Source organism: Thunnus thynnus, chromosome 15 (genome assembly GCF_963924715.1).
Source record: "Thunnus thynnus chromosome 15, fThuThy2.1, whole genome shotgun sequence".
Taxonomy (NCBI): domain Eukaryota; kingdom Metazoa; phylum Chordata; class Actinopteri; order Scombriformes; family Scombridae; genus Thunnus; species Thunnus thynnus.
In genome coordinates, this window is record NC_089531.1 from 9,281,425 (window position 1) to 9,305,156 (window position 23,732).

Here is a 23,732-nt window from a genome sequence, read left to right on the forward strand (position 1 = left end):
TATACTGATTTTAAAAATCTTTTTTTTTGTTGTTTTGTTTGTTTTCTTGTGTTTTTTAATTACTGTATTTTTTCATACGCTGGCTGTTTCCCTGGTAATCAGTTTTGTTACTATATGCCAGTGCTTCTCAAAGTGGGGTCTGGGGACCCCCAGGGGTCCTTGAGGGGGTTGCAGGGGGTCCCCTGCAAAAAGGGGAATAATTGATTTTCAATCCATCCATAAGTAACACAATGACAGAATGTATGACTATTTTGGTCATTGGTTTCATACACTTTCTGTAATAAAACATCTAAAAGCAAAAATCTTATCAGATGGGGGTCTGTGGTCTAATCTGTGTCAGTTTAGGGGTCTTTGATGTGAAAAAGTTTGCTGTATGCAGGATGTAATACATAAAAAATCATGAGGAAAAATGTTTCAGCAGTGGTCTTACGGCTACAGTTTTACTCTATTTTCTTAATTGATTTCTATATTCTATACAAATATTATCGTTCTAGCCGTTTCTAATAATTTTCCTCTCTCTAGATAATTTTCTATGATGTATTTAACAAAGAAGATGAAGTGGTTTCCTGTTTTATCGTGTCTGTCTCTGTCTAACTTGACGGACTGTCGCCTCCGCTGAGGGAACTCCGTCAGGAAATACCAACTGTAGAAAAACGTCACTTCCTCCAAACTTTTTTTCTCAAGTTTTTACGTCATGTTAGAAATTAGACGTACGTAGGTTGTGTTTCACCTTTCGTAATTTCCCATGCCCTTTCCCGTCTGTCCAGGTATTGTAAGAGTTTTACTGCAGAGAAATGACACGGTGTAAACCTGCTGTAAGTTGTTTGCCTGTATGCATGGACATACTCACTCCATACTGTAGATGTCTCTAGTTTCCAGCTGTAACTTTACAACAGCTCCATCCATAAACCACAGAAGAGCATAATCAGGAAATAGTGCACTTGCCTGAGCAACATGAGGAATCACTGTTTTCACAAGAGAAGTTGATGCCGCAACAAGCAACAAGCAGGTGTGACTTCATATTTTTATGATTCTTCCTATTTTTTTTTAAACATGACCTTTGCTTTAAGGTGAATTATGTGGGTGGATGAGCCTCTGTCCTGCATGTATTGTTAAACAGAAGTAAGAGCATACACGGCAGCAGCTCATCTAGATGTTTAAACAGTCTTTGAACTACTCATCTTGTGTTAAATCAGGATGGAAAAGGTGATCAACTGTTTCAAGAAAAGTCCAGATGCTGTAGCCAGACTGATCTGCTTCCCCTGGGCTGGTGGAGGGTCCATACACTACGCACGCTGGGGAAACGTCCTCAGCAGCTCCATAGAAGGTAAAAAAAAAAAAAGGCCTGTAAGATATTGTGTAAGTGCTGAACATTGCACTGTCACTCCATCCTGTTTACTTTATAGTCAGTATTTCATAAATGTTTTTAAATTAGATTTTTTCATGTACAGAGGAAAGATGTTCAGTTCCCCTTCTTAAAAGGAGCTTGAATACTGTTGCACTCTGCTTGAAATGTTTTGCTCTTAACACATTTTCTGTCACTTTCAGTATTTGCTGTCAAACTTCCAGGCAGGGAGAGTCGAGCCAAAGAGCCGTTCTTCCAGAACATGCAGCAGATTGTGGATGAGGTTGTTGGTGTTTTGTTACCGCTGCTGAAAGAGAAGCCGTTTGCTCTGTTTGGCCACAGGTATGATGATAATACAAGTATAATACAGTGAGTAAGTAACACAAAGTCTGTCATGATAACACATCACTGCCTCCTTTTTGTTTCTAAAATGTTTTATATTTCTGTTCCGTCTCAGTTTTGGCGCCTTTACGAGCTTCGCTGTTGCAGATGCTCTGAAGAGACTCCACAACCTCCAACCGGTTCACATCTTCCTGTCTGGTGCTTCTGCTCCTTATGTAAGTGATTACATAAAGACTGCTATTTTCATTTTTCTGACTTTTGTTTTTAAATATGCAAGAGGAATAATGTTCATCACGCTCCACTGTTAAAAGTAATTATCATCCTCCCATGATGTCCTGATGGATGGTTATTTATTTAAATGAATTAAACACCGAGTAACTAATGAGATTTAATTGACTGATTAGAGAGACAAAGCAGATCAGTATTAACTTCTATTTTTATGTCTTCAGTCCAATACTGCTTGAAGAAAAAATATTCATTCACAAAACATCCAATTTCACAGACAATTTCAGCAAAGCCTTCATTAAATACTTTTTATATTTATACAAGAAAAAAGAAGTTCTTACATCCAAAGTCATGAAGTTATAGCTAAGTCTTTAGTAAATCAAATCAACTTTATTTATATAGTATTTTACACACAACACAGTTGATCCAAAGTGCTTCCCAGCACACAGAGAGGAAGACAAAACAAAACAACAGAGAAAAAAAAGAGAAAGAAGAGACACACTTACAGAGACTTTAGGAAAAATATCTGAGCTGGATTAAGTTAGTCACAGTTAAAGGCTAACAAGTAGAAGTATGTTTTAAGATGCTGCTTGAAAATCTCAATAGTGGAGGAGAATCAGATGGTGGGAGTAAAAGGTGCGTAGGACCAACAAAAGTCTGTAAATGGAGAAGAAAGCAGAAATCGTGCACACTGTTGGTCACTTATACTCAGTTTCTACAGAAGGAACCAGGTGTTTTGTTGGGTAAACTTTCATCAAATAAGATTCTAATCTGATCTGATGAAGCTGCACCGACAAAAACACCTGAATATTGAGAGTTTCTAGTTTAGACGCTTTACAGAAGACAACAGTTTGGTGTTAAGTCATTTCTATTCTGTCTTTTGTCTTTCAGTCAGAGACACGAATCAACGCCCCGAAGAGATGCGGCTTAACAGATGATGATTTCCTCAAGTGGATGACTTCGATAGGAGGAACTCCTCCTGAGCTGCTGGCCAACCCTGAAGTACTGAAGCTCTTCCTTCCTGCCCTGAAGGCCGACCTGCACATTGTGGAGAACTTCAAGTGGGCTGACGACTCTGTTTGTTACTTAATTCATATTTAAGCATTCATTTTAAATGTTCTGTGATTCAGGACGAATGTTTTCCTGCAGGTGTAACAAGCCAGACAGTCCGTTTCTCTCCTGCCCGGTCACATGTCTGGATGGAAAGGAAGATATTCCTCATGACTTACAAGGTCAGTCTGATGTCCTGCTTTATTACACACAGTGGACAGAGCCACAGGTTTCAGGATGCTCAGTATAGAAATAGCAGAACAGTAGCCTCCACAAATTCAGTTTGCAAGTTGCAGTTTTGTTAGATAAATTGTTCAGGAGTTGAAAAATGATTGATTTAGTGCCAAATACATACAGTGCACATTACAAATGACCTCAGAGCAAAGACACATCACCTCCATCTTTATGAAGACTAGCCTGCAGTGAGGGTGAACAATGGAAAAAGCTAATTTTGCCCCAAAATATATATCAGACAATAGGCTGTGGCTGTAGGTGCATTAAAAACATAGTATGAATTTATGTTACTGTAGTACAGTGCTGTATGTGCCCTCTGTGTGTGCTGAATGACTCAGTCAAAGTTATCTCACTGTTTAAATGTAATTAATTATATATTTTTTTTTCATCAACAGCTTGGAAAGACATCACAACAGGAGATTTCACCATCAGAATGCTGAATGGATCTCATTTTTACCTGAAGGATCCTGGAAATGAAAAAATAATATTAGACTACGTCACAAAGCACCTGGAAACATCCGAAATGGACTATTTATGATGAAATATGTGCAACTGTAGATTGTATCTAATGACTTTAATGTTTTGTTTTTCTACTAATTCATTGTGAGTTAATTTAATTCTGTACATTTTAGCTGTGTAACATAATGTGTTTGAGCTGTGTGGAACCTCATGTGTAATAAATCTAACTTACGAAGCCTGAAAACGACAACATGAAATGGTCTCAGTCATCATCTTGGTCTCTTCTGAAAGGAGTTTGTAACAAAAAGAATCAGCCTACATGATACTGAACCAAGTTTACATGTGAGGAAACTGACCTATTTTACTGCTGTGTTTTGCATTTATTCCTATCACGTAGAATTATAATCCTTTGTGCTTTCAAGTAATACATAGTGTGTCAGTGTTGGGTAAAGATTAAACCAGATGCCATCCTAAATAAGCTAACAAACCCCAACTGGCCATTCACGTCACTACTTGTTAACCAATTAAGAAATTCTTCAATTTGACCAGCTCCACATCTCTCTATTAATATAACATAAAATCAACTCAACAGAAACAAAAGATTTTTCTCATTTTAATTTCTAAATCTATATTCAAATACATACAGTTCAAAACCATGTCCAGTCAGTTAAAGTGTTATTTGTCGGAGGTACATAAAATATAGTTTCTGTTTGAGATGGTGGACATGTCCATAAATATTATTTAAATATTTCTTCATCACATAAGCAACATTTACAGTGGTCTTATCCTTCAAGTTTAACGTTTCACCTTAAGTTCTGTCCTCAGAAAAATGAAAAAAACACACAGAAAAGAAATTAATTCAGATTATAGAGATGGAATTGATTTCATGTTACTCTGTATGCTTCATATTGCTATAATTTCCCTTTTTTATCATCTGTATAAACAACAAATCTACACATATCTACATTCTTGAAAATGTCTTGTATCACATTAAGGGATAAGATACTCTTTAGGGGATGACGAGCATTTGCAATGTTTGACAAGTTTGCTACCAACCAGAGGAGAAAATAAGACAATGTTCAACATGTTCTGGTAAATAACCTGCCACTGTGCGTACAGGATCTCTCATTTAGCTTTGCTCAGTGAAGGGTAAAGTTAGAGCAACAACAGAAGCTGTTTCAACAGCACAAAGGTTATGGGATTGTGAAAGTTTTGTGCGGAAGCAGGATTAAGATTAAACGAAGGAAAAGAAAACATTCTCTAGTCAATTTTTTGAGAGTAGAAGGTGCAAAGTCTGAGGTTGTGTTCTGTGTCTTTGGCAGCCATGTAAGAGGGAGATGAAGTGGGGAGGTGGGATGCTACATGTGGTCACCATCTTTGTGAGAAGGTGGCGGTGGCGGCGGCGGCAGCTGGTCGTTGTCGCCCCTCTGCTGTGTGGCGGGTGTGTCGGCCAGCATGAAGGAGTCCGTGGAGTGAGTGCTGGTGCGAAGCGGAGCCAGGCGGCGCAGGTTGCTGGGCGTCCACGGCAGCCTCACCTGAGCTCTCTGCGAAGGAGCCACTGTGCTGCTGTCGAGCTCGGCCTCTGCAAGCCATGGCGGGATCTGCATCGGTGCCATGGGGTCCTGGTCCAGCATGAAGGCTGGATTCTCGATTCCAGCTGAATGAAAGACAGAAACTGAATTAGTGTTTGCAGGTTTTTGGAGGTCAAAGATAAGAAGACAAGGTGTCGGATTCATTTTACCTCCTGCTCTGTAGGTGACCCTCATGGGGAATGAACCACCTGCTGAGTCATAGCCGGAGGCGGTGTCCCCCTCTGAGAACTCAAAATCTAGAAACACAAAAGTTTTAATAAAGGTTTTTTTTTAATGAAGCACTAAGTCTAGTATTAATAGGCATATAAAACTGATACGCACCTTCATCACCAGAAAGGTAGCTTTTACTTTTATCCATTGATTTTCCATTTGGCATCTGCAGTAAGAAGAGCAGTCAAGTCAAGTTTTGACCATTGGGGTTGGGAATCTGGGTAATTTTTTTTTTTGGTACAATACTTTTTTTAATACCTTACTTTTAAAAATATGAATATGTTTTACTGCAAAACTCTATTCTTTACACATCCAAAGAAACAAAAGGTCTGAAATCTTTAATGTTTTCTGAACACAAGAAGCTGCACAAGAACTTTGTCCTACTAAAATAGTAAAAAGTTGGCAACATTTCTCTTTAAATTAGGTACTTTAGTGATCAGAAAATAAGATTGTTAGTTAGTAGACAGTTCTTGATCCTCAGTGATATGGACACATAAAATTACATATATATTATGGATTATCCAACCTTTTGCTGTTGGTCTTTCTTTGGGTGCTTGCTTATCGTCTTTGGTGGAGCGACACCCATCTTTGCGGACTTGAAGGACTCCAATCGATTCCTCATGGTCCTCTGGAAGATCTCCTGCACCTCATTTTCATCTTTGTTGACATCAAAGTGGCTCCGGCTGTACCTATGTCGGTGCTATAAACCAGAAAACAAACAGAAGAAGAGAATAAAATGGAGCGTGAGAAGTGGAGAACTGATGTTTGATAAGAAAAAAACAACTCATTATTCATCCAGAAAGTTTATTTCTTATACGTTTCAGGGTTTCAGCTTTAAATGTTATGAATGTAGTGCATATAGAGGATCATGCTCACCTGTTTCCTGCCCCTGTACAGATGCTGCTGCAGCAGGTGGTGAGTGTTAATGTCCTCAGTTTCCCTCATACCATTCATGGTCTGCTCGTGCATTTCCAAGCTCACCGATGGTACAGGGTCTCTCCTGCAGGGGACAAAATCATGTCAGTTAGTTCATGTGTAATTTAGGCTTTTGTGGCAAAAAAAATTGCAAGAGATTGGGAGCTAGATGGTAGGATAGTACAGTGCATTTAAACTAGTTCAGTTAGTTTAAAGTGTGTTGTGACTGTGTGTGAACACTAGAGGGCAGTGTCTGAGCAGTCACATGGAGGCAGCTGATCTGTAGCTTTCAATATCTTTATCTAAGCATGTATATCTTAACATTGAGAGATGAAATTAAAGTAATTAAAGGAATTTGAGTGTTTTTAGTAAGTACTTGTTCTTGAAGAGTTTGTTCACCACCAGCCCATCCTAGACAGGTTTATATAAATACTTCTAATCATATTTTATCTCTGATTAAACCAGCTAAAAGGGTTTGCTCACCTCATAACAGACGTTCCACCATAATCATCTGACGTGTCGTACGTGATGTCAGGCATGACCTCTGAGATATCCTCACCAAACTTTTTCTTGAAGTCAATGAACGCCGTTTCATTCCGGACAAACTCCAGAGAGCCTCTGCGTTCACCCTGCAACAACGAGACCGGAGGATTTCTTTACCAACAGCATCCAATATATAGTTATACTTGTCCTTTAATGTCCACTTTGCCCATCGCTCAAAAACACGACAACAAATGTGTGCTACCAGTACACCTCAGCCTCTCTGTGTGCGACCCTCACCTCAGCCACGTAACTCATGGCATCCTTGAGGTTCAGCTTATGGAAGACTTTGAAGACGTAGTCGCGGTTCTTCCTCGCAGATGGCTTCATCAAAATCCCTGTCATCCATTTCTCCTCAAAGTTATTCCACCTTCACAGCAAGAGAAGAGATAATTGTAGCTTCATTCAAACACATACAGTCAGGCAGTTTTACAACTTGAAAAGATGTGTTTACGTACTTGTCTCTCATGTAGTTGTGTCCTATTTGTCCAGATATGTCTTCTATTGCAACAAGCATGTGATCAAAGCACTGAAAAACATCAGAAGATATTCTGTAATTGCTGGACTTTAAACTGGAAGTTTATGTTTCTTGCGGCTGTTTTTAAAAAGGGGAATTTTTTTTTACCTTACTCTGCACTTTCTCTATGAGTGTGAGCTCAGTCTTTGAAGCTCTCTTTACTTTGAGCCAGGTGACAAGAGGCTTCATTGTTACTCCCTGCAACCAAGAGAGATTTACAACAGGTTTGTCCAGTAGAAAATGAGCAAATTAATCTAAACAACAAGAAAGAAAAGCTGTTACCTGAAGGATGACAGTGAAGTACACCACAATCAGAGTAGTGCAGACCATTAGATTCTTCTCCTTTATCTTGTGGTCATCCAGCATCACTGCCAGGCCATACGCAACCGCCCCTCGCAGGCCACCGTAGCTCATAATAACCTGATCTATGAACTCCAAGGGGACCAGTCTGAACTTGTTGAGAATCCAGGTGAGGAAAAAGACACCTGAAGTGGACATGGCACACAAACACAATGTGACCTTTACCATCAGACTGTGTGTTGTTTGCTCTAAAAACCGACAGCTGAAGACAAAATCTCACCGATGATCCTGTATACAAAGATGAAGAGGAGCGTGAGGAGGATGAAGCCCGTGTTCCAAACCCATATTGCTTTGTCAATGGCCGAGATGCCGAGGAACACAAAGATGATGGTTTCTGATCCATTAGCGAAAACCTTCATGGCATATCTGACGGTGGTGACTGACTTCTCGTCCATGTTTGCATTGATGTACTTCTGGCAGGACATGCCACAGAAGACAATCCTACAGTACAAAAACACTAAACTATGACTTCATCCATAAAACCCCATAAATATTATACAAGATAAAACACAAAAATAATAAAACAGATGAGATTTTTATCATGGAGCACTCACGCAAGGATGGCAGACAGAGAGAGCATCTCCGCAGTCAGGTAGGAGAGGTATCCCAAGACAAAGATGAAGCCTGGCTCAATGATCTGGATGTTCTTAGTGCATCTGGTCAGAAGAGAGAGAAGTATCCCGAACACCAAACCGAGGAGGGAACCGCCAAACGCCACTACAAAGAAGGAAACTGGAGACAGAAAGACAGAATGTGTGAAAAAAAAGAGAGAGCTATTATCCCAAACATCTTCCTGTAAATACATAATGTCTTCACACCTACAGCATCTCTGGGGAATCAAACCTTTGTAATTAAGCCAGACCAGACATGCACAGTTACATTGTTCACTATTAATGATAAATAAATGACACTCCTTACTTATTCCTTTGATTATCTCCACAGCATCAATTTGGGGTCCTCCTAGAGACACAAATGCATCAAACACATTGAAGAGCACCTAAAGTAAGAGAAGACAAAGAAAAAAAGAGTATAACTTCCTGCTTATCACCTTGATCTACCTCCTAGAGTTAGAATAATACAAAGAATTGATACCAGACAAATTATAATCCTATTATTGGACTATATTATTATATTTTTATGATCTGTATTACATTATTAATTCCTAATGCCTTATCATTTTTGGAATTCCTCCAACCAGCCTGTACAAGAAACTGTCTTTGATCTGCCTCTCCCATTAATTTTTAGATTCCTTTTATCTTCTATGTTTTTTGTTTTTCTTGATCTTCCAAGGGCTGATTTGGGAAGCAATGCTGATATGAGGCCTGTAAAGCTGATAGAGTCAGTGTATGTGATGTTAGGATATTCAGAATTCAAATAAATCACCACACATATTGAAATTGCCCAACAGATTTTAAAGAGTGTTGTAACCCAGAGGTTTGTATAATTTTTCTTAACACACAAAAGGGAGATATCTTGTGTACAGTGTACACTCGAAAGCACCATTTTAATCCCCCAAATTATGCACGTTTTCATTTGACAATACCGCAATGCTTTCTTCAATAAGCCACATTGCAATCAGCCTAGTATTGTACAACATTGTCAAAAGGCGTGGAAAGGTGAAAGTAACATCTTTTCATGCCTTTCACGTCTCATTGTACTTTCAGTCATAAAGAGAACCGAATTATGTGATTCATAGTGCATATAAGCAATATGTCTTGTTCAATCAAACCAACTCAAACAGCGCTTTGATTGATTCAGATAAAGTTTGGCAACAGTGACAATATAAAGGTCCTTTCTTTGAAGTGCACAATGTCTGCACTCTTTGCACTTCATGTCTTGGAAGTGTACTTTCCAGTGATAGATGTCTCTGCAAACTCACAAACTATTCCACTTCTTGCGCAACGTCAAGGAAAGTTAAACACAGCACTTGCATAGTGAAGTAGCATACGAACCACTGTCACGCCGTCGTTAAGCAGCGACTCTCCAAACACCATGATGAAGAGGACCTCGTTGACATGGACCTCTTCAAACACAGCGATGACAGCTACGGGGTCCACAGCGGCAATTAGACTGCCAAAGAGAAGATACTGCAGCAGACCGATGTCCAGGTCACCTACAAAAACAGGGCAGAGGATATATTTAAATTTGGCTTTTATTTACTGTACTTGAGCAGCTAGTTGAAAGAGGTTTGAGGGTTGTAAAGGCTGCACATCCTTTAAACACTCTGTCATCTTTTAGCTGCCGAATAAATACCATGACAGCCTTTTAATCAATACTGGCTCTCTTTAAGCTTTAATTTGTTATTCATTAGACTAAAGCTAGTGTTCTGATCAGTGGTCCAACCATTTACGAATCAATCTAAAACAATTGTCAAAATTAAAGCTGGTTTGGGAATTTAAAGGACAGGTGTGTAGGATTTAGTGCCATCTAGTGTTGAGTTTGCAGATTGCAACCAACTGAATACCCCTCCCCCTCCCTTTCCAAGCATGTAGGAGAACCTACGGTGGCCACAAAACTCGCAGAAAACGTGAAAGGCCCTCTCTAGAGCCAGTGTTTGGTTTGTCCGTTCTGGGCTACTGTAGAAACATGGCTGTGGAACATGGTGGCCTCCGTGGAAGAGGACCCGCTCACTATGTAGATATAAAGGGCTCATTCTAAGGTAACGAAAACACAGCGATTCTTATTTTCATAGGATTATACACTTATTAAAACATACATAATATCATATTCCATTTCTGCCAAGTCCGTTCCGCTAGATGACATTAAATTCTGTGCACTGCACCTTTAAGGAATATTTATGATTGTCTAAATTCACTCATAACGTAATAATAAATACAATAGCCATTTTCTGTATTATGAATCTATTGATCTAAACCTTGCCATATGTGTTCAATACATGCCAAATTCCTCTATAAAAATTATATCTTTATTGGTAATTTACAAGAAAACACCCAATCAGCCAAGACCCATTTCCAATAAATCACATAATCAGGCAATTAATGAAGATACAACCTGGCAGAAGATTTAGACAGGATGTGTCCAAAATGTCTGTTACTAGACAGCTAAATTTGGTCATTTTTGTTACTTCTTTAGAAATATAAATTAGCCAAACTAAGAGATTTTTATTAAAGCTGAGGATTTCTTTTTTCCCTGTGATTCACCAAAGAAAAGATGTTTCCTGCAATTTACAGCATGTGTAAACCAGGTTAATAACCACTATAACTCTATAAAACTTTGATCTCTCCCATTAAATAAAAGTATTTCTCAATCTAATGGAGCCTTATATCCCAATTCATTTTTTATTGTTGCCTTCCTATCTTACAAGCCACTACAAACATCCAGTTTGAAGCAGACGTACAGAAAAACCCACAAAAAGGCTCTCAAAATGCCACAAGGGGGTCCTGCCATGTTCCACTTAATACTGACCCCTTCTAGATGACATGAAGTCTACTGCAGTGAAATAAAATGAATGTCTCTCTTACCCATGGCTCCTCCTTTGGCGCACCCCCAAAGCGAGAGCCCCACGCTGGCGGCATTCCAGCAGGTCCCGATGACGGCATAGACCAGGATGGCCCCCATGTTGCTGAAGAAGAGCTTGTTTGGCATGAAGTAGCCCGCGTCCAGGATGATTTGGGGCAGCAGGTAGAAGAAGAACACGGTCGGCGTCAGTTTGAAGGTCTGCACCTTGTCTGCACCCCAAATTATGCCGCCCAGGATGAAGCCGAAGCAGATGAGCAAGGCGCTCTCCGGGATCACGCTGGTCACATGGTGGTTGGCCTCAATGACTGTGAAGATACAAAGAGAGCGGGAGAGAAAGAGAAATCAAGAAAAAATATAATGATTTGTGAGACTTTTCTAGTGGGTTCTCCCACAATGGCAAGGAAGTGTAGATTCATAAGAATTTTATTGAGACTATTAATGAGACTACAAGTATAATTTATAATCTCGGTTCAATTCTGGTCAAGTCTGTGTGAATTTAATTTTGGATTCTGGGGCTGAGAAAGTTTGCTTTTGTTGCTGCATCCCCAGAAAGGAGTTGAGACTAAAACTTTTGGGAGGTTGCAAAATTCACAAATGATCAACTGTTTCACTCAGCTGAGAAAGTGTCACTTTTTTTTCTGGGCATATCATTAACCAGCAGGGTTGTGCTTATGAGAAATCTCTCTGCGTAACTAAAGAGAGACTTTTGCTTGAGGTAACTTGACTTAATGGCCTGACAAAGTGTCACTATAATTCATTTAATGATCGAGGCCACTGAGCCGTTGCAATAGACCCATTTCAAAATGTTGATTTACCGTTCACAGGGCTGGACTATTGTTCTTGTTGTGCTGAGATGTTCCATCCAAAAGTTGAATAAGTTAAAGTGAAGGTCTGTTATAGTTCAATGCTGTGTTTACATTTGTGCATGAGTGGAACCCAAAGTACAGTTACACTTTAGAACAAGTTTTGCTGCTTTTAATACTCTAAACTTTTAAGATCAATTATTAAACCATAAAGTGACTCAAAAAAGTGTCGTGACAATCTGAGGAATTTCAAATATGGTACAAGCATTCATAAAAACGGAAAGAAACTCTTCTGTTCTCTGGAACAGCATGCTGTGTTGATAACAGATGACTGTTCACGGCTGCAGTCAGTTACAGTTTGTTACATATTAGAGGCGTACAACTGTGCAATTTACTAATCCCTAACTCTCCCAAAACAGCACTTTCTCGTGTTTAAATAGAAAAGCATACAGTGCTTTAGTTCTCCTTCCATTTGCAAAAGAATTACTGTGTATTCTAATATATCTAAGACCAGAGTTTTCCCAGTGATAACAGGACAACAATGTAATTATTTCCCATTTGGTGCGTTAAAAATAGCACCACATTATCCTCTTCGACAGAGGAATTTTTCCGTCTGCAACATCTATGACATAACTCACAAAGACTGACTGCTTTGCTATTTTATTTCTCATTTTATATGATCAATACTCATCCTTGAGCTATATCCTCAATTGTTTGTTACATACCCAATTTAGCCAAGCCAGCCACCAATACCCATAATGCAACCAGATATTCGGTATCCACATGGTGCCACTTAAATGTCACGATGGGTATCCCTGTGGAGCCGGAGCCATGGCTGCGTTCGCTCTGGTTGGTACTAGAATCTGGATGCTTTAGCGCCTCGTCCCCCTGAACCCCTGTGACCCCTGTGATGAGGCAAATCAGCAACACCGACCCCAGCAGCCAGAGGTGTACATGTCCACAGCGTCGCATTTGATCATATAAATATAAGAAACAGAGTGAGAAGAGAGGCCACACTCCAAACAAACGTCCTTCGTCTTGTGCCTGTTTAATCTCAGATGTCAAGGAGGAAAAGAGTTTGTCACACTTCTTATCCCTCCTGGGTTTTTTTTTTGTGTGTGAGCTGAAGTTTTGCTTCCTCTGTCTTACTCACTCTCTGTTTACTATCACTATCTCTTCACTTCTCTTTCCCTCTAGTTCTCCATCTTTCTTTGTCTGTGTGTGATGTTGTATCCTCATTCCTCCCACAGTCTGTGGTCAACAGTGCAGTGATATCAGAAGTGTGCAGAACCCTGGACTCAGCCTTTTATATATATACAGTATCTCCTCTATGACCAAGGTTATGTGTGTGTGCATGTGTGTGTGTGTGTGTGTGTGAGAGTTTAACTTGGAGGACTGAAGAGGGGGAGTAACGGATGTGCAAGAAAGGTCTCCAGTTATTCAGTCACATTTGAAACACTCACCACTCATCGCTTTGTTTGTGCTTTCCGGTCTTTAACGCATCCACTGAAGTATGTCATCACACATTTTCAGTGTGTGTGTGTGTGTGTGTGTGTGTGTGTGTGTGGGTGTGTGTAGGAGTGTGTGTTTCTGGGAGTGAGGGAGTAAGGGCCTCCAAGGAGCAGTTACACTTATATCTGCTTATAACTACATTAAAGTAAATGATTTGTTAAATGTTTATATACTACTTATAAATAGGGTTTAAATAAAGTTTTACTGTCAAGGGTTATATCCTTATTAAACAAATTCCTATCTGTGTGTGTGTGTGTGTGTGTGTGTGTGCGTGCGTAGGAGTGTGTGTTTGGGAGTGAGGGAGTAAGTGATTGGATTAAGGGTCATTTGATAGATGTTGAACAGATACCTGTGTGTGTGTATGTGTGTGTGTGTGTGTGTGTGTGTGTGTGTAAGTAAGTAACATTTCCACTGCTTCATCTCACAGCTTTGTGTTTAGTAATGATTGACGTTGACGTTACTCAATCTTAGTTAAAGCCTCTCGGTGTCTTGACGTAAGAGGCATGTGAAAGCTGTTCTCGAGCACACCCTCAAATAAACTAACTGCTATTATGTTATAATGGAGCTATGATTTAGTTAATGAGCATATTCCTTTGTTCTGTCCTTACATTTTGGACTTTAGTTTGAAAATAAAATATCCGTCATTTATAAAAATCTTAAAAGTAAGTCTGGGGATATTCTATAGTTTTTTTAATGTCAACAAATCCCATGAAAAGACTACAACCGTACAGTTGACTAATATCACAAACAAGTATTGTATCGTGTAGTGAAAGGTTGATATACAGTTAACTTATTCCTCTGCACCATCGTTGTCTAAAAACTATGAAACACATCAGTGATCCACATCATTTTGAGTCAGTCCCACAAACACCATCCTGCTGCATAAATACACACCAAAGCACTAATGTGTCTTATTCCACAGCTGAAAATAGTCCCCAACAAATCCACTATGTACTCCTAATTAAGTAACGTGTCTGCTTAAAACTACAGTACCCAGCTGTTTTAGGAAATTATTGAGACTTTTTAAAAGCCAGGGACCTTTTTTGCATTCTTGATCTGGTTTTTGCTCTCTACCAACTCCTGAGGGAAATAACTGGCTCTTTTAGCTGCTAAATGCTCCACTATGTTCACCAGCTAGTCTACAGCTAACTGTGTCTGTGCTGTTCGATGCTGGTAGTGTAAAGTGGGTTTTTAGAGCTTTTTCTCAGAAAACAGCTGCCTGCTGTGGCTGAAAACGACACTATGAGCGTTGAGAGTGAACCAAAACAGTAAAGTTGCAGCCGGAGAGCTAAACAATGAGCTGGACTCACTATAAAGCTCTGTAAAGCCGAGGGGAGCTGCAGAGTCGTTGATAATTCTCTATGGGTTCATCACTATGAGCGACATGGTTATTATAAAAAATATTGATAATGGCCACTTTAAAGATGTATATCCTCAGCAGGAACCAGTGGGCTTGAGGTTGAGGACTACAGAAGATGGAAAGTATTAGTTTGTCTTTGGAGACAAAGCGAATTGATAAATCGGCTGTCCACATCTTTCTGTTCGTACTGTCTTCATTCTCCTAAACACTGATTCACTGTAGTTTTTTGCCTTATAACTGGATGGTTTTTTTTTACCCAACTGTCCCGTCCTGTTTGAGTAGGACAAGGCACAATAGTGTCGGCTGCCGTCACTGGTAAGATGGACTGGTTTGATGATTAGATGCGTAAGCTGTCACACAGGTGTGAGCCTGTATGTCTACTAAGAGCTTTATGTTTATCTATTGAATAATTAAAGCAGCTGTGTGATAGACATCGTATTGGTTTCTGATATGCCTTAAACACTGTAAATCATCTTTAAAAGAACATTTAGCCTCACAGTCACACAGGAATCCCCCTGTTCAGCCTTATTAACTAATGACCTAATATATCCTGCTAATAAGTGGCCGGCCGTTAACTTAAACCTTTCAATCATTGTAGAACGTCCACAGCTCTGTCCACATGTTTAGCTGCTACAAAGAGAGGTCAACTTCATGGTGAAAGAGAAAGGTCAGATAAAGGTTATTTTGAGACTGGGAGGAAGAGTAGCGACTGTTACAGATTACTGTGTTATGGGTTGTAAAGTAAAGCAGCTGTGACAAAATTTTTGGTCAATGACGTGTCATTTGTGACCTCACCCAGCGACTGGAAGCAAATGCAGCTAAAAATATAGACATTTTAGGTATAAACCTGTTGTTTTTTTATTCTGAGAAAAGACAAATGAGTAAAACACCTAAATTACAACATTACCAACATTAGGGAGTGAAAATGTCAGACACTAAATGACATGACAGTAAATGTTACAAATGTTCTTGTGTCCCTGACCTGATCCTGTAAGATATAGTAACTGAGGAGAAAATGAGGAAATACATATTAAATTGAAACCAACTAAAACAGGTGAACAGGAAGTTTAACAGCACATCACAGATAAATAAAGTTATTTATTGTCCATTGTTCATCATTTAGAAGCGAAACATGACTGCACTGTGGAGAATGAAAGAAAGCAATTGTTGTAAATCTGGACAAAAGGAAATAAGATCTGAGGAAAATTTATGCTTTTAAATAAAAGAAACATTTCTAAACCTCTACCTTCATGGCACTTTTTAGATTTACCTTGAAATACTCTAATCTCTCCAACTTGCAAATTTTGGGAAAATTTCTTTCTGCAAAAATCATAAAGACAGATGTCAGTAGCTACAGAAGCACCAGCTAAAACATTAATAACATATGTCTTTGTTATCACTAATAATCTCTATTGTTAGCAAGTTACTAACAATACAAACACACCGCTGTAATGTTTTACACCAAACGAAGCACAGATTAACACTGAAGCTGCCAAAACTGACCCTTCAACTGTAACTACTTGTAGACTGAAAAAAAAAGCAGCTGATTGTGTCCAATTTCATTGTTTGGTCATCCAAAGAGTCATTTCCTCCATCATATACGGACAACCACAGTCCCATATTTATGTCAGTGGAGTCGTACACAAACACACATACACACACACACACACACATATACACATGCACGCTTGTTCATTTACATTGTCCACAGTGCTGCAAACCATTTACTTTTGTTGTGTATACACAAAATGCTATTGACCATGTTCAGTTATCACGGATCTAGACAGGACAAGACAGGTACTCAGACTTCTTATAGCGTGATATTCAGCAGAGGTCAAGCTCTCTTTAGGCCCCAATTTGTTACTACTGAATTATAATGAAGGTGTAATTTTTCCAAGTTTAATGAAAGTATTTGAATTTAAAGGGGACATATGCACATTTGAAGGTCTATATTTATATTCTGGGGCTCTATTGGAATATCTTTGCATGATTTACAGTTCAAAAAAACTCTTTATTTATCTTATACTGGCCTTTTACGCAGCCCCTCAGTTCAGCTTCTGTCTGAAACAGGCCGTTTTAGCTCCCTTTCTTAAAAGACCCCATCCAGAGGAGCCCACTCTGTTCCGATTGGTCAGCTTCCAGAGGCTGTGTTGTGGCCGACTTCCAGCCGCTTGTGAAGTTACTATCTAACCTACAGTATATATATACTATATATAACTGTGAAACACACTATAATAGCAGGATTTCACAAAAACAGCTGACTGCTGTGGCTGAAAATGATGCTATGAGAGCACTCATTTGATATTGTTATTATAAAAAATATCAATCATAGCAGGGTAGGGATAATGGAGAATATTAAGAGACAGACTCACACTGTTGGTTTTGCTATTTATAAGAAAAATCTAGAATAATGGCAGCCTTATTCTTTAAATGGCCACTAAACCTTTTGAAGGAGGCAAACTGCATGACTGACGACATACTGTACTGTCTTAAATTCCCCTAAACGCTGATTCACTGAAGTTTATGACTTATGACTGAATGTTTTCTTTGCCCAACTGTCCCGTCCTGTTTGAGCAGGACAAGGCACAATAGCATTGGCCACCATCATTGGTAAGGTGGACTGGTTTGATTAGATGCGTAAGCTCTCACACAGGTGTGAGCCTGTATGTCTACTAAGAGCTACTAAGAGTTTATGTTGATCTATTGAATAATTAAAGCAGCTGTGTGATAGACATCGTATTGGTTTCTGATGTGCCTTAAACGCTCTAAATCATCTTTAAAAGAACATTTAGCTTCACAGTCACACATGACTGTTCAGCCTTATTAACTAATGACCTAATATATCCTGCTAATAAGTGGCCGACCTTTAACTTAAACCTTTCAATCATTGTAAAACGTCCACAGCTCTGTGCACACGTTTAGCTGCTACAAAGAGAGGTCAACTTCATGGTGAAAGAGGGAGGTCAGATAAAGGTTATTTTCAGACTGGGAGGAAGAGTAGCTACTGTTACAGATTACTGTGTTATGGTTTGTAAAGTAAAGCAGCTATGAAACATTTTTCTCAATGAAATGTGTCATTTGTGACCTCACCCAGCGACTGGAAGCAAATGTAGATAAAAATACATTTTACTGTATAGTCACATTTTAGGTATACGCCTGATGTTCTTAATTCTGAGAAAGGTCAAATAAAATACATCTAAATTACAACATTACCGACATTATAGGAAGCAACTTGTAGGAAGTGAAAATGTCAGACACTAAATGACATGACAATAAATGTTACAAATGTTCCTGTGTCCCGGACCTGATCCTATATGATATAGTAACTGAGGAGAAAATGAGGAAATACATATTTAACCAACTGAAATAGTTGAAAAGGAAGTTTTATAGCCCTAACCTACATTTATTGTTCATTGCTCTTCATTTAGAACCAAGCAGAGAGACATTACTGCACTGTGGAGAATGAAAGAAAGCAAGCATTGTAAATCTGGAAAGAAAAAAAAAAGGTAATAAGATATGAAGACAATTGATGTCATTGTCTGCTCTTCTATGCTCATAGGGCGCACATATTGTTTGTGTTTTTGTTTATGTAATACCAGTAATACTTTATTGGGCTGATGTGTTTCAGTCTCTTTAAATATAAGGTTGTAAAATCGGTGATCACATCCCACAAAACACTACTTCTTTTGCATTCTTTACTCAAAATGACAACTTCTTGAATACATCAGTACAACACTTGGAAAACCTTAGTAACAACCTCAGCGACCAAGGATACGCTGTTTATAGATATGCAGCAAGGTAGAAGAAAACCATCGCACACGAAGCATTCAGAGCAAGTTGAAGCCCTGACTTTTGACTTACATTTCTACATTGTTAACCTCAAGTTTTGGAGTTTTGACCATGTTTAACATAGATATACGACGTCATTACAGTATATAAATCACAGAAAACCAGAAAAAGCCATTTAAAAGACATTTTAGAACATGTAGCATGCTATTGAGTTTAGGACAGTACCACGAATGGATACATATAGGATTTTACAGACCCAGTGGCCCATTAAAACCATGAAATAAGGTGATAGGCGATATGGCAATACACTGCATTTTTCTATACACTTAGGCCGCTATTTCCTTTAATATCTGGTTGTTTTAGAGCATTGCAGGCTATGCTGCTTTATGGCAACATTGGATTTACAGGATTTTGCATCAAGGTAGTAAAATACCTTGATTTGTCGAGTGTATTTTATTCATTGAATCAACAGATATTTGCATTTTGTTGTTTTATCTTGATTGAATGTCCATAAAGTTCACCGTATCCCTATCACCATATACATTTCAATTTTACACATATCACTAGTGGTGAAAGTAATGAAGTACATTTAGATAAGTACTGTACAAGTTGAGGGATGTTATTTGTATATTTTAATTTGAATATTTTGTATTTCCATTTTATATTACTTCATTACTCAATTTTTTAGAGGAAAACAGTGATATAGCTGGGGTAAACAAAATGTTAGAAACATGCAATAGAAATTCAGCAGCATCATAAACTGCAGCCCCCAAAATGACCATAAAGATGAATCATTGCCTCACTAGAAGCTGAACAATGCAACATTGATTGAGGTAGGATTTATTGCAGTGTTGTTGTATTACACCGCTTTCATTTTAGTACAGTGTACAGTAACTAATAAACTGGCGACTGAGTGTATGATATTGTCTATTGTTGATGAAACTACACTCCGGTGTAAAATTAGCAAAAATTAGCTCTACATTGACCAGCCACAACATTAAAATACTGCTTAGACATTAATATAATAAAAATATAAGAATATATACTGTATAAAATCATTTAACATTCTGCCTAACAAGTACATTTCTTACTTGAGTATTTTTTACTCATATTTCTGTACTTTTACGTCAATAAAATTGTATGCAGGACTCTGATAATTGATAACATTGTGATATTGGTACTTTAACGTAAGTAAAGGATCCAAAATACTTCTTACAGAAGTACATATCACCAACCCTTACCTTGGATGTGTTAGCTCAGCACTCTACTCATTGACAAAATATTTTAATTACCATCAAATGTTACCTCTAATTACACCACTTGAGCAAGTTTCTCACAAACATGAAAAACTAAACTGTATTTGCTATTTGCTGTATTTGCTGAGCTGTATTTAATGTAGCCTGGAAAAATGAACCCTCTGTGGTTGGTAGGACTCACTGAGTTTGCACAGCCAGCAGACCAGGATCCAAACAGCCACCAGGTATGGGGTGGTGACATGGTGCCACTTCCAGCTCACAATAGGTAAGGTGGTGATGGGCCCTCCTCCGTGGCCGTCATGGCCACTGTCTCCATGGCTCGAATCATGGCCTCCGCTCGAATCATGGCTTCCACTCGAGTTATGGACCGAACCATGCCCGTCCCCGTGGCTTGTGTCTGAGCTTGGGGTGGCTGGATGGCCATGGTCTGAGCTTCTGGAGTTGGCCTCGACAGCCAGGCTTGACCCTCTGGACACCATCAGCAACACGCTAAGAAAAAGTGCAAATCGCCACATAGCTGCCATGATTGGAAAAATTACTACAGAAATTCTTAGGCAGCTATTACACAGAGCTGCTCACTCAGTGCTCAGGTCAACCGCAGATTGTGTAGCACTCTCTCATTCCTTTATTGTGTTTCCTCCTTCCTTCTCAGGTCTCTTTTGACTTTGCCCCAACACACATGCACATCTTTATCTGGCCTGAGCATAGTGGCCCGCTCTCTGCTCTCCTCTCTGCCAAGGATACAGCTTTTCAAAGCAGGTGAGGCTCAGCCCATCCTGATGCTTGATCCTCCCACTTTCTACCCAGCCCAGCTAGTTTGGCCACTTTACTCAATGGAAGTTTTGGTCTTCCCATCCTTTCTTCATTGGCTGTGAATGGTTTATAAGTATGTTGTCACTGACGCTTAACTAAATTATATCCAAAATGGCTTTATTTTTGAGGCAATTCCTTCTTAAATACTTTTAAAGTCCTACAAATGATTGTTGTTGCTGTCACACATGACTGGATATTTGACACTTTAAATAGAAAATTAAATCTACCATATCCCCACCTTATTTTCCTAGTTTTGGTTTTGGTTCACTTATACCTGGTTGTCAATGAGATACAATGCAATCTAGCAAGCAGCATGAGTAATCAGACAGGTCCCAAGTTTATACATTATCCCAACCTGGAGACCCCACTGAAGGATCTAAATTTAGGGATCACAAAATAACGAATGGGAAAACACAAAATTGTATCTCTAGTTGTATTTTATTATCTGTCTTTTTTTCTCCTGTGAGATACTTTGGTTGGAGTAGTCACAACTCATAGATATATACAATATTCTTCTGAGGCGGCACAAGGAGACACAGCTTCATTTTAAGCAGTCAGAAGTCTGAAAACTATTAAGAAACACAGATAATGGCACATGATAAAGCACTTAGAGAAAGTGCTCATTGTAAAAATAGATTAGATTAGTTACTTCCCGGTTCATTCATTATCGTTTTACAGTGCAATGGACAATTGTAAAATATATTTTGTTCACTTGTGTTTTAGCTTAAAGATAAGTGGTTTAGACAATAAGGTTAAACTGTGGATTTGTTTTAAACCTGTCTAACGTTTTGACCCAGGGGACGGACTGGCAACAAAAAGCAACCTGGGAAGTGGCCCCAATTTGATACACCAAATTCAAACTGACACAACATGTTTGCATCAAATCTCTCCCTTTCTGACTCTGCAACTGAATTTTCCAGATGACCATTAATTAGTTGTATTCAATCAGTAAGACCACATAAGAGTGCGAAACATATCTATTCTCCAGTTACTTTTAAACTCTATTGTTCAGTGGCACTGGCTGGTCGTCACAAAGACTTCCTCAAAACTTTCCCCGTCTGACTCACATTCATCTGTTTGTTAAAATAGCAGACATCATTTGGACTGTCTGATATGAGAATCAAATATTGTTGTATTCATTAAATTCATGATGAATAGTCCAACCTTGACATAGGCAAATACATACAGTGCTGCTTGAAAGTTTGTGAACCCTTTAGAATTTTCTGTATTTCTGCATAAATATGACCTAAAACGTGATCAGATATTTAGACAAGTCCTAAAACTAGATAAAGGGAGACAAAAGAAAATCATTTTTCTCATTTTTTTCATTTATTTATTGAGGAAAATTATCCAACCTTGAACCCTTGCTTTCAGTAACTGGTGTGACCCCCTTTTGCAGCAATAACTTCAACCAAACATTTCCAGTAACTGTTAATCAGCTCTGCACATCAGCTTGGGGGAATTTTAGCCCAATCCTCCTTACAGGACAGTCAACTCAGGGATGTTGGTGGGCTTCTTTGCATGAACTACATACTTCAGGTCCTTCCTGAATCCTTTAGGATTAAGGTCAGGACTTTGACTCGGCCATTCCAAAACATTATCTTTCTTCTGCTTTAACCATTCTTTGGTACAATGACCTGTGTGTTTAGTGTTGTTGTCTTACTGCATGACACACTTTCTGTTGAACTTCAGGTCACAGACAGATACCTTGACATTTTCCATAGCTCCATCAATGATTGCAAGCTGTCCATGATACTACCACCACCTTGTTTCACAGATGGGTTAGGGTTCTTATGCTGGAATGCAGTGTTTGCTCATCGCCAAACATAATGCTTTTCATACAAGCCAAAAAGTTCAATTTTGGTCTCATCCATCCACAGAACATTTTTCCAATCACCTTCTGGCTTATCCGTGTGGTTTTGCGCAAACCGTGGACAGAAGCAATGTTCTTTTTGGAGAGAAATGTTTTTTTTTCCTTGCAACTCTGCCATGCACACCATTGATGTTCAATGTTCTCCTGATGGTGGACTCATTAACACTGACTGTAGCAACTGCAAGAGGGATCTTTAGTTTCCTAGACATTACCCTGGGGTCCGTTGTGGCCCCCCAAACTAATGCACGCCTACTCTTGGTGCGATCTTTGTTGTTCAACCACTCCTGGGGAGGGTAACAATGGTGTTGAATGTCCTCCATTTGTACACGATCTGCCTGACAATCGACTGGTGGAGTCCGAACTCTTTAGAAATGGTTTTGTAACCCTTTCCAGCCTGGTGAGTATCAGCAACTCTTCTTCCAAGATCCTCAGAAATATCCTTTGTTTGAATTGATAATCCTAGGGGTTCACATATTTTTGCCACGCACAAATATGTAACATTGGATCATTTTCCTTAATAAATAAATGAACAAGTGTAAAGTTTTTGTCTCATTTGTTTGACTGATGTCTCTTTATCTAGTTTTAGGACTTGAATGGAAATCTGATCACGTTTTAGGTCATATTTATACAGAAATAGAGCAAATTCTAAAGGGTTCACAAACTTTCAAGCAGCACTGTATGTGGTGTGTTATACAATATACTTGCTATTAATCTTGTAATGTGACAATAAATAACTTGAAAGAAGTAGTCTTACCTGAGCGTATTACTGATATATAACAGTCAATAAAGCACACACCTCTAACTGGGTCTGTGCTGGTTCCTGCTTCCTCCTCCTCAATCCTTTCTCTTTATGTTCAGAGCCATATTCACATGTTTGTTCAGATTGCAGAGTAAATGTTTAACAGATCATTTTAATTGCTGCGCTGGCAATCAAATATTATATGTCTTATAGGATATAATTCCAATAAGAATTGATGCCTCAGTGAAATTTACTTCTTCTTCTACTTCTCTGAATGTTTGTGCACTGACTAGTTAAAGCTTGGAAATGATCAAACCT

General features: G+C 38.9%; 2 protein-coding genes across 5 annotated transcripts in view; one reads left to right on the forward strand and one right to left on the reverse strand.

Annotated features, from left to right (window-relative positions):
• Nucleotides 1-706: 706 nt before the first annotated feature.
• On the forward strand, nt 707-3,924 carry olah (oleoyl-ACP hydrolase). The gene is made up of 7 exons (XM_067612361.1): nt 707-1,009; nt 1,197-1,327; nt 1,549-1,687; nt 1,803-1,902; nt 2,804-2,973; nt 3,062-3,144; nt 3,592-3,924. Exons 1-7 carry the CDS (start codon nt 987-989, stop codon nt 3,732-3,734), a joined length of 789 nt encoding a protein of 262 aa, XP_067468462.1. The 5' UTR covers nt 707-986; the 3' UTR covers nt 3,735-3,924.
• Nucleotides 3,925-4,255: 331 nt separating this feature from the next.
• Nucleotides 4,256-23,732, reverse strand: part of LOC137198471 (sodium/hydrogen exchanger 3-like) — a 31,247-nt gene continuing 11,770 nt past the window's right edge. Inside the window, exons 3-18 of one of the 4 annotated variants that reach the window (XM_067612356.1) lie at nt 20,171-20,478; nt 11,272-11,574; nt 9,742-9,902; nt 8,708-8,786; nt 8,344-8,521; nt 8,010-8,230; nt 7,712-7,914; nt 7,538-7,627; nt 7,371-7,441; nt 7,153-7,282; nt 6,856-7,001; nt 6,334-6,457; nt 5,984-6,157; nt 5,569-5,623; nt 5,397-5,483; nt 4,256-5,312 (exon numbers count right to left, since the gene is read on the reverse strand). In XM_067612356.1, coding sequence (XP_067468457.1) covers nt 5,014-5,312; nt 5,397-5,483; nt 5,569-5,623; nt 5,984-6,157; nt 6,334-6,457; nt 6,856-7,001; nt 7,153-7,282; nt 7,371-7,441; nt 7,538-7,627; nt 7,712-7,914; nt 8,010-8,230; nt 8,344-8,521; nt 8,708-8,786; nt 9,742-9,902; nt 11,272-11,574; nt 20,171-20,468 — 2,619 coding nt within the window. In that variant the 5' untranslated portion in view covers nt 20,469-20,478 and the 3' untranslated portion in view covers nt 4,256-5,013. Of the gene's footprint in view, nt 5,313-5,396; nt 5,484-5,568; nt 5,624-5,983; nt 6,158-6,333; nt 6,458-6,855; nt 7,002-7,152; nt 7,283-7,370; nt 7,442-7,537; nt 7,628-7,711; nt 7,915-8,009; nt 8,231-8,343; nt 8,522-8,707; nt 8,787-9,741; nt 9,903-11,271; nt 11,575-12,797; nt 13,381-20,170; nt 20,705-23,732 lie in introns of those variants that run through there. The other 3 variants (XM_067612355.1, XM_067612358.1, XM_067612359.1) reach the window with 3 other exon arrangements.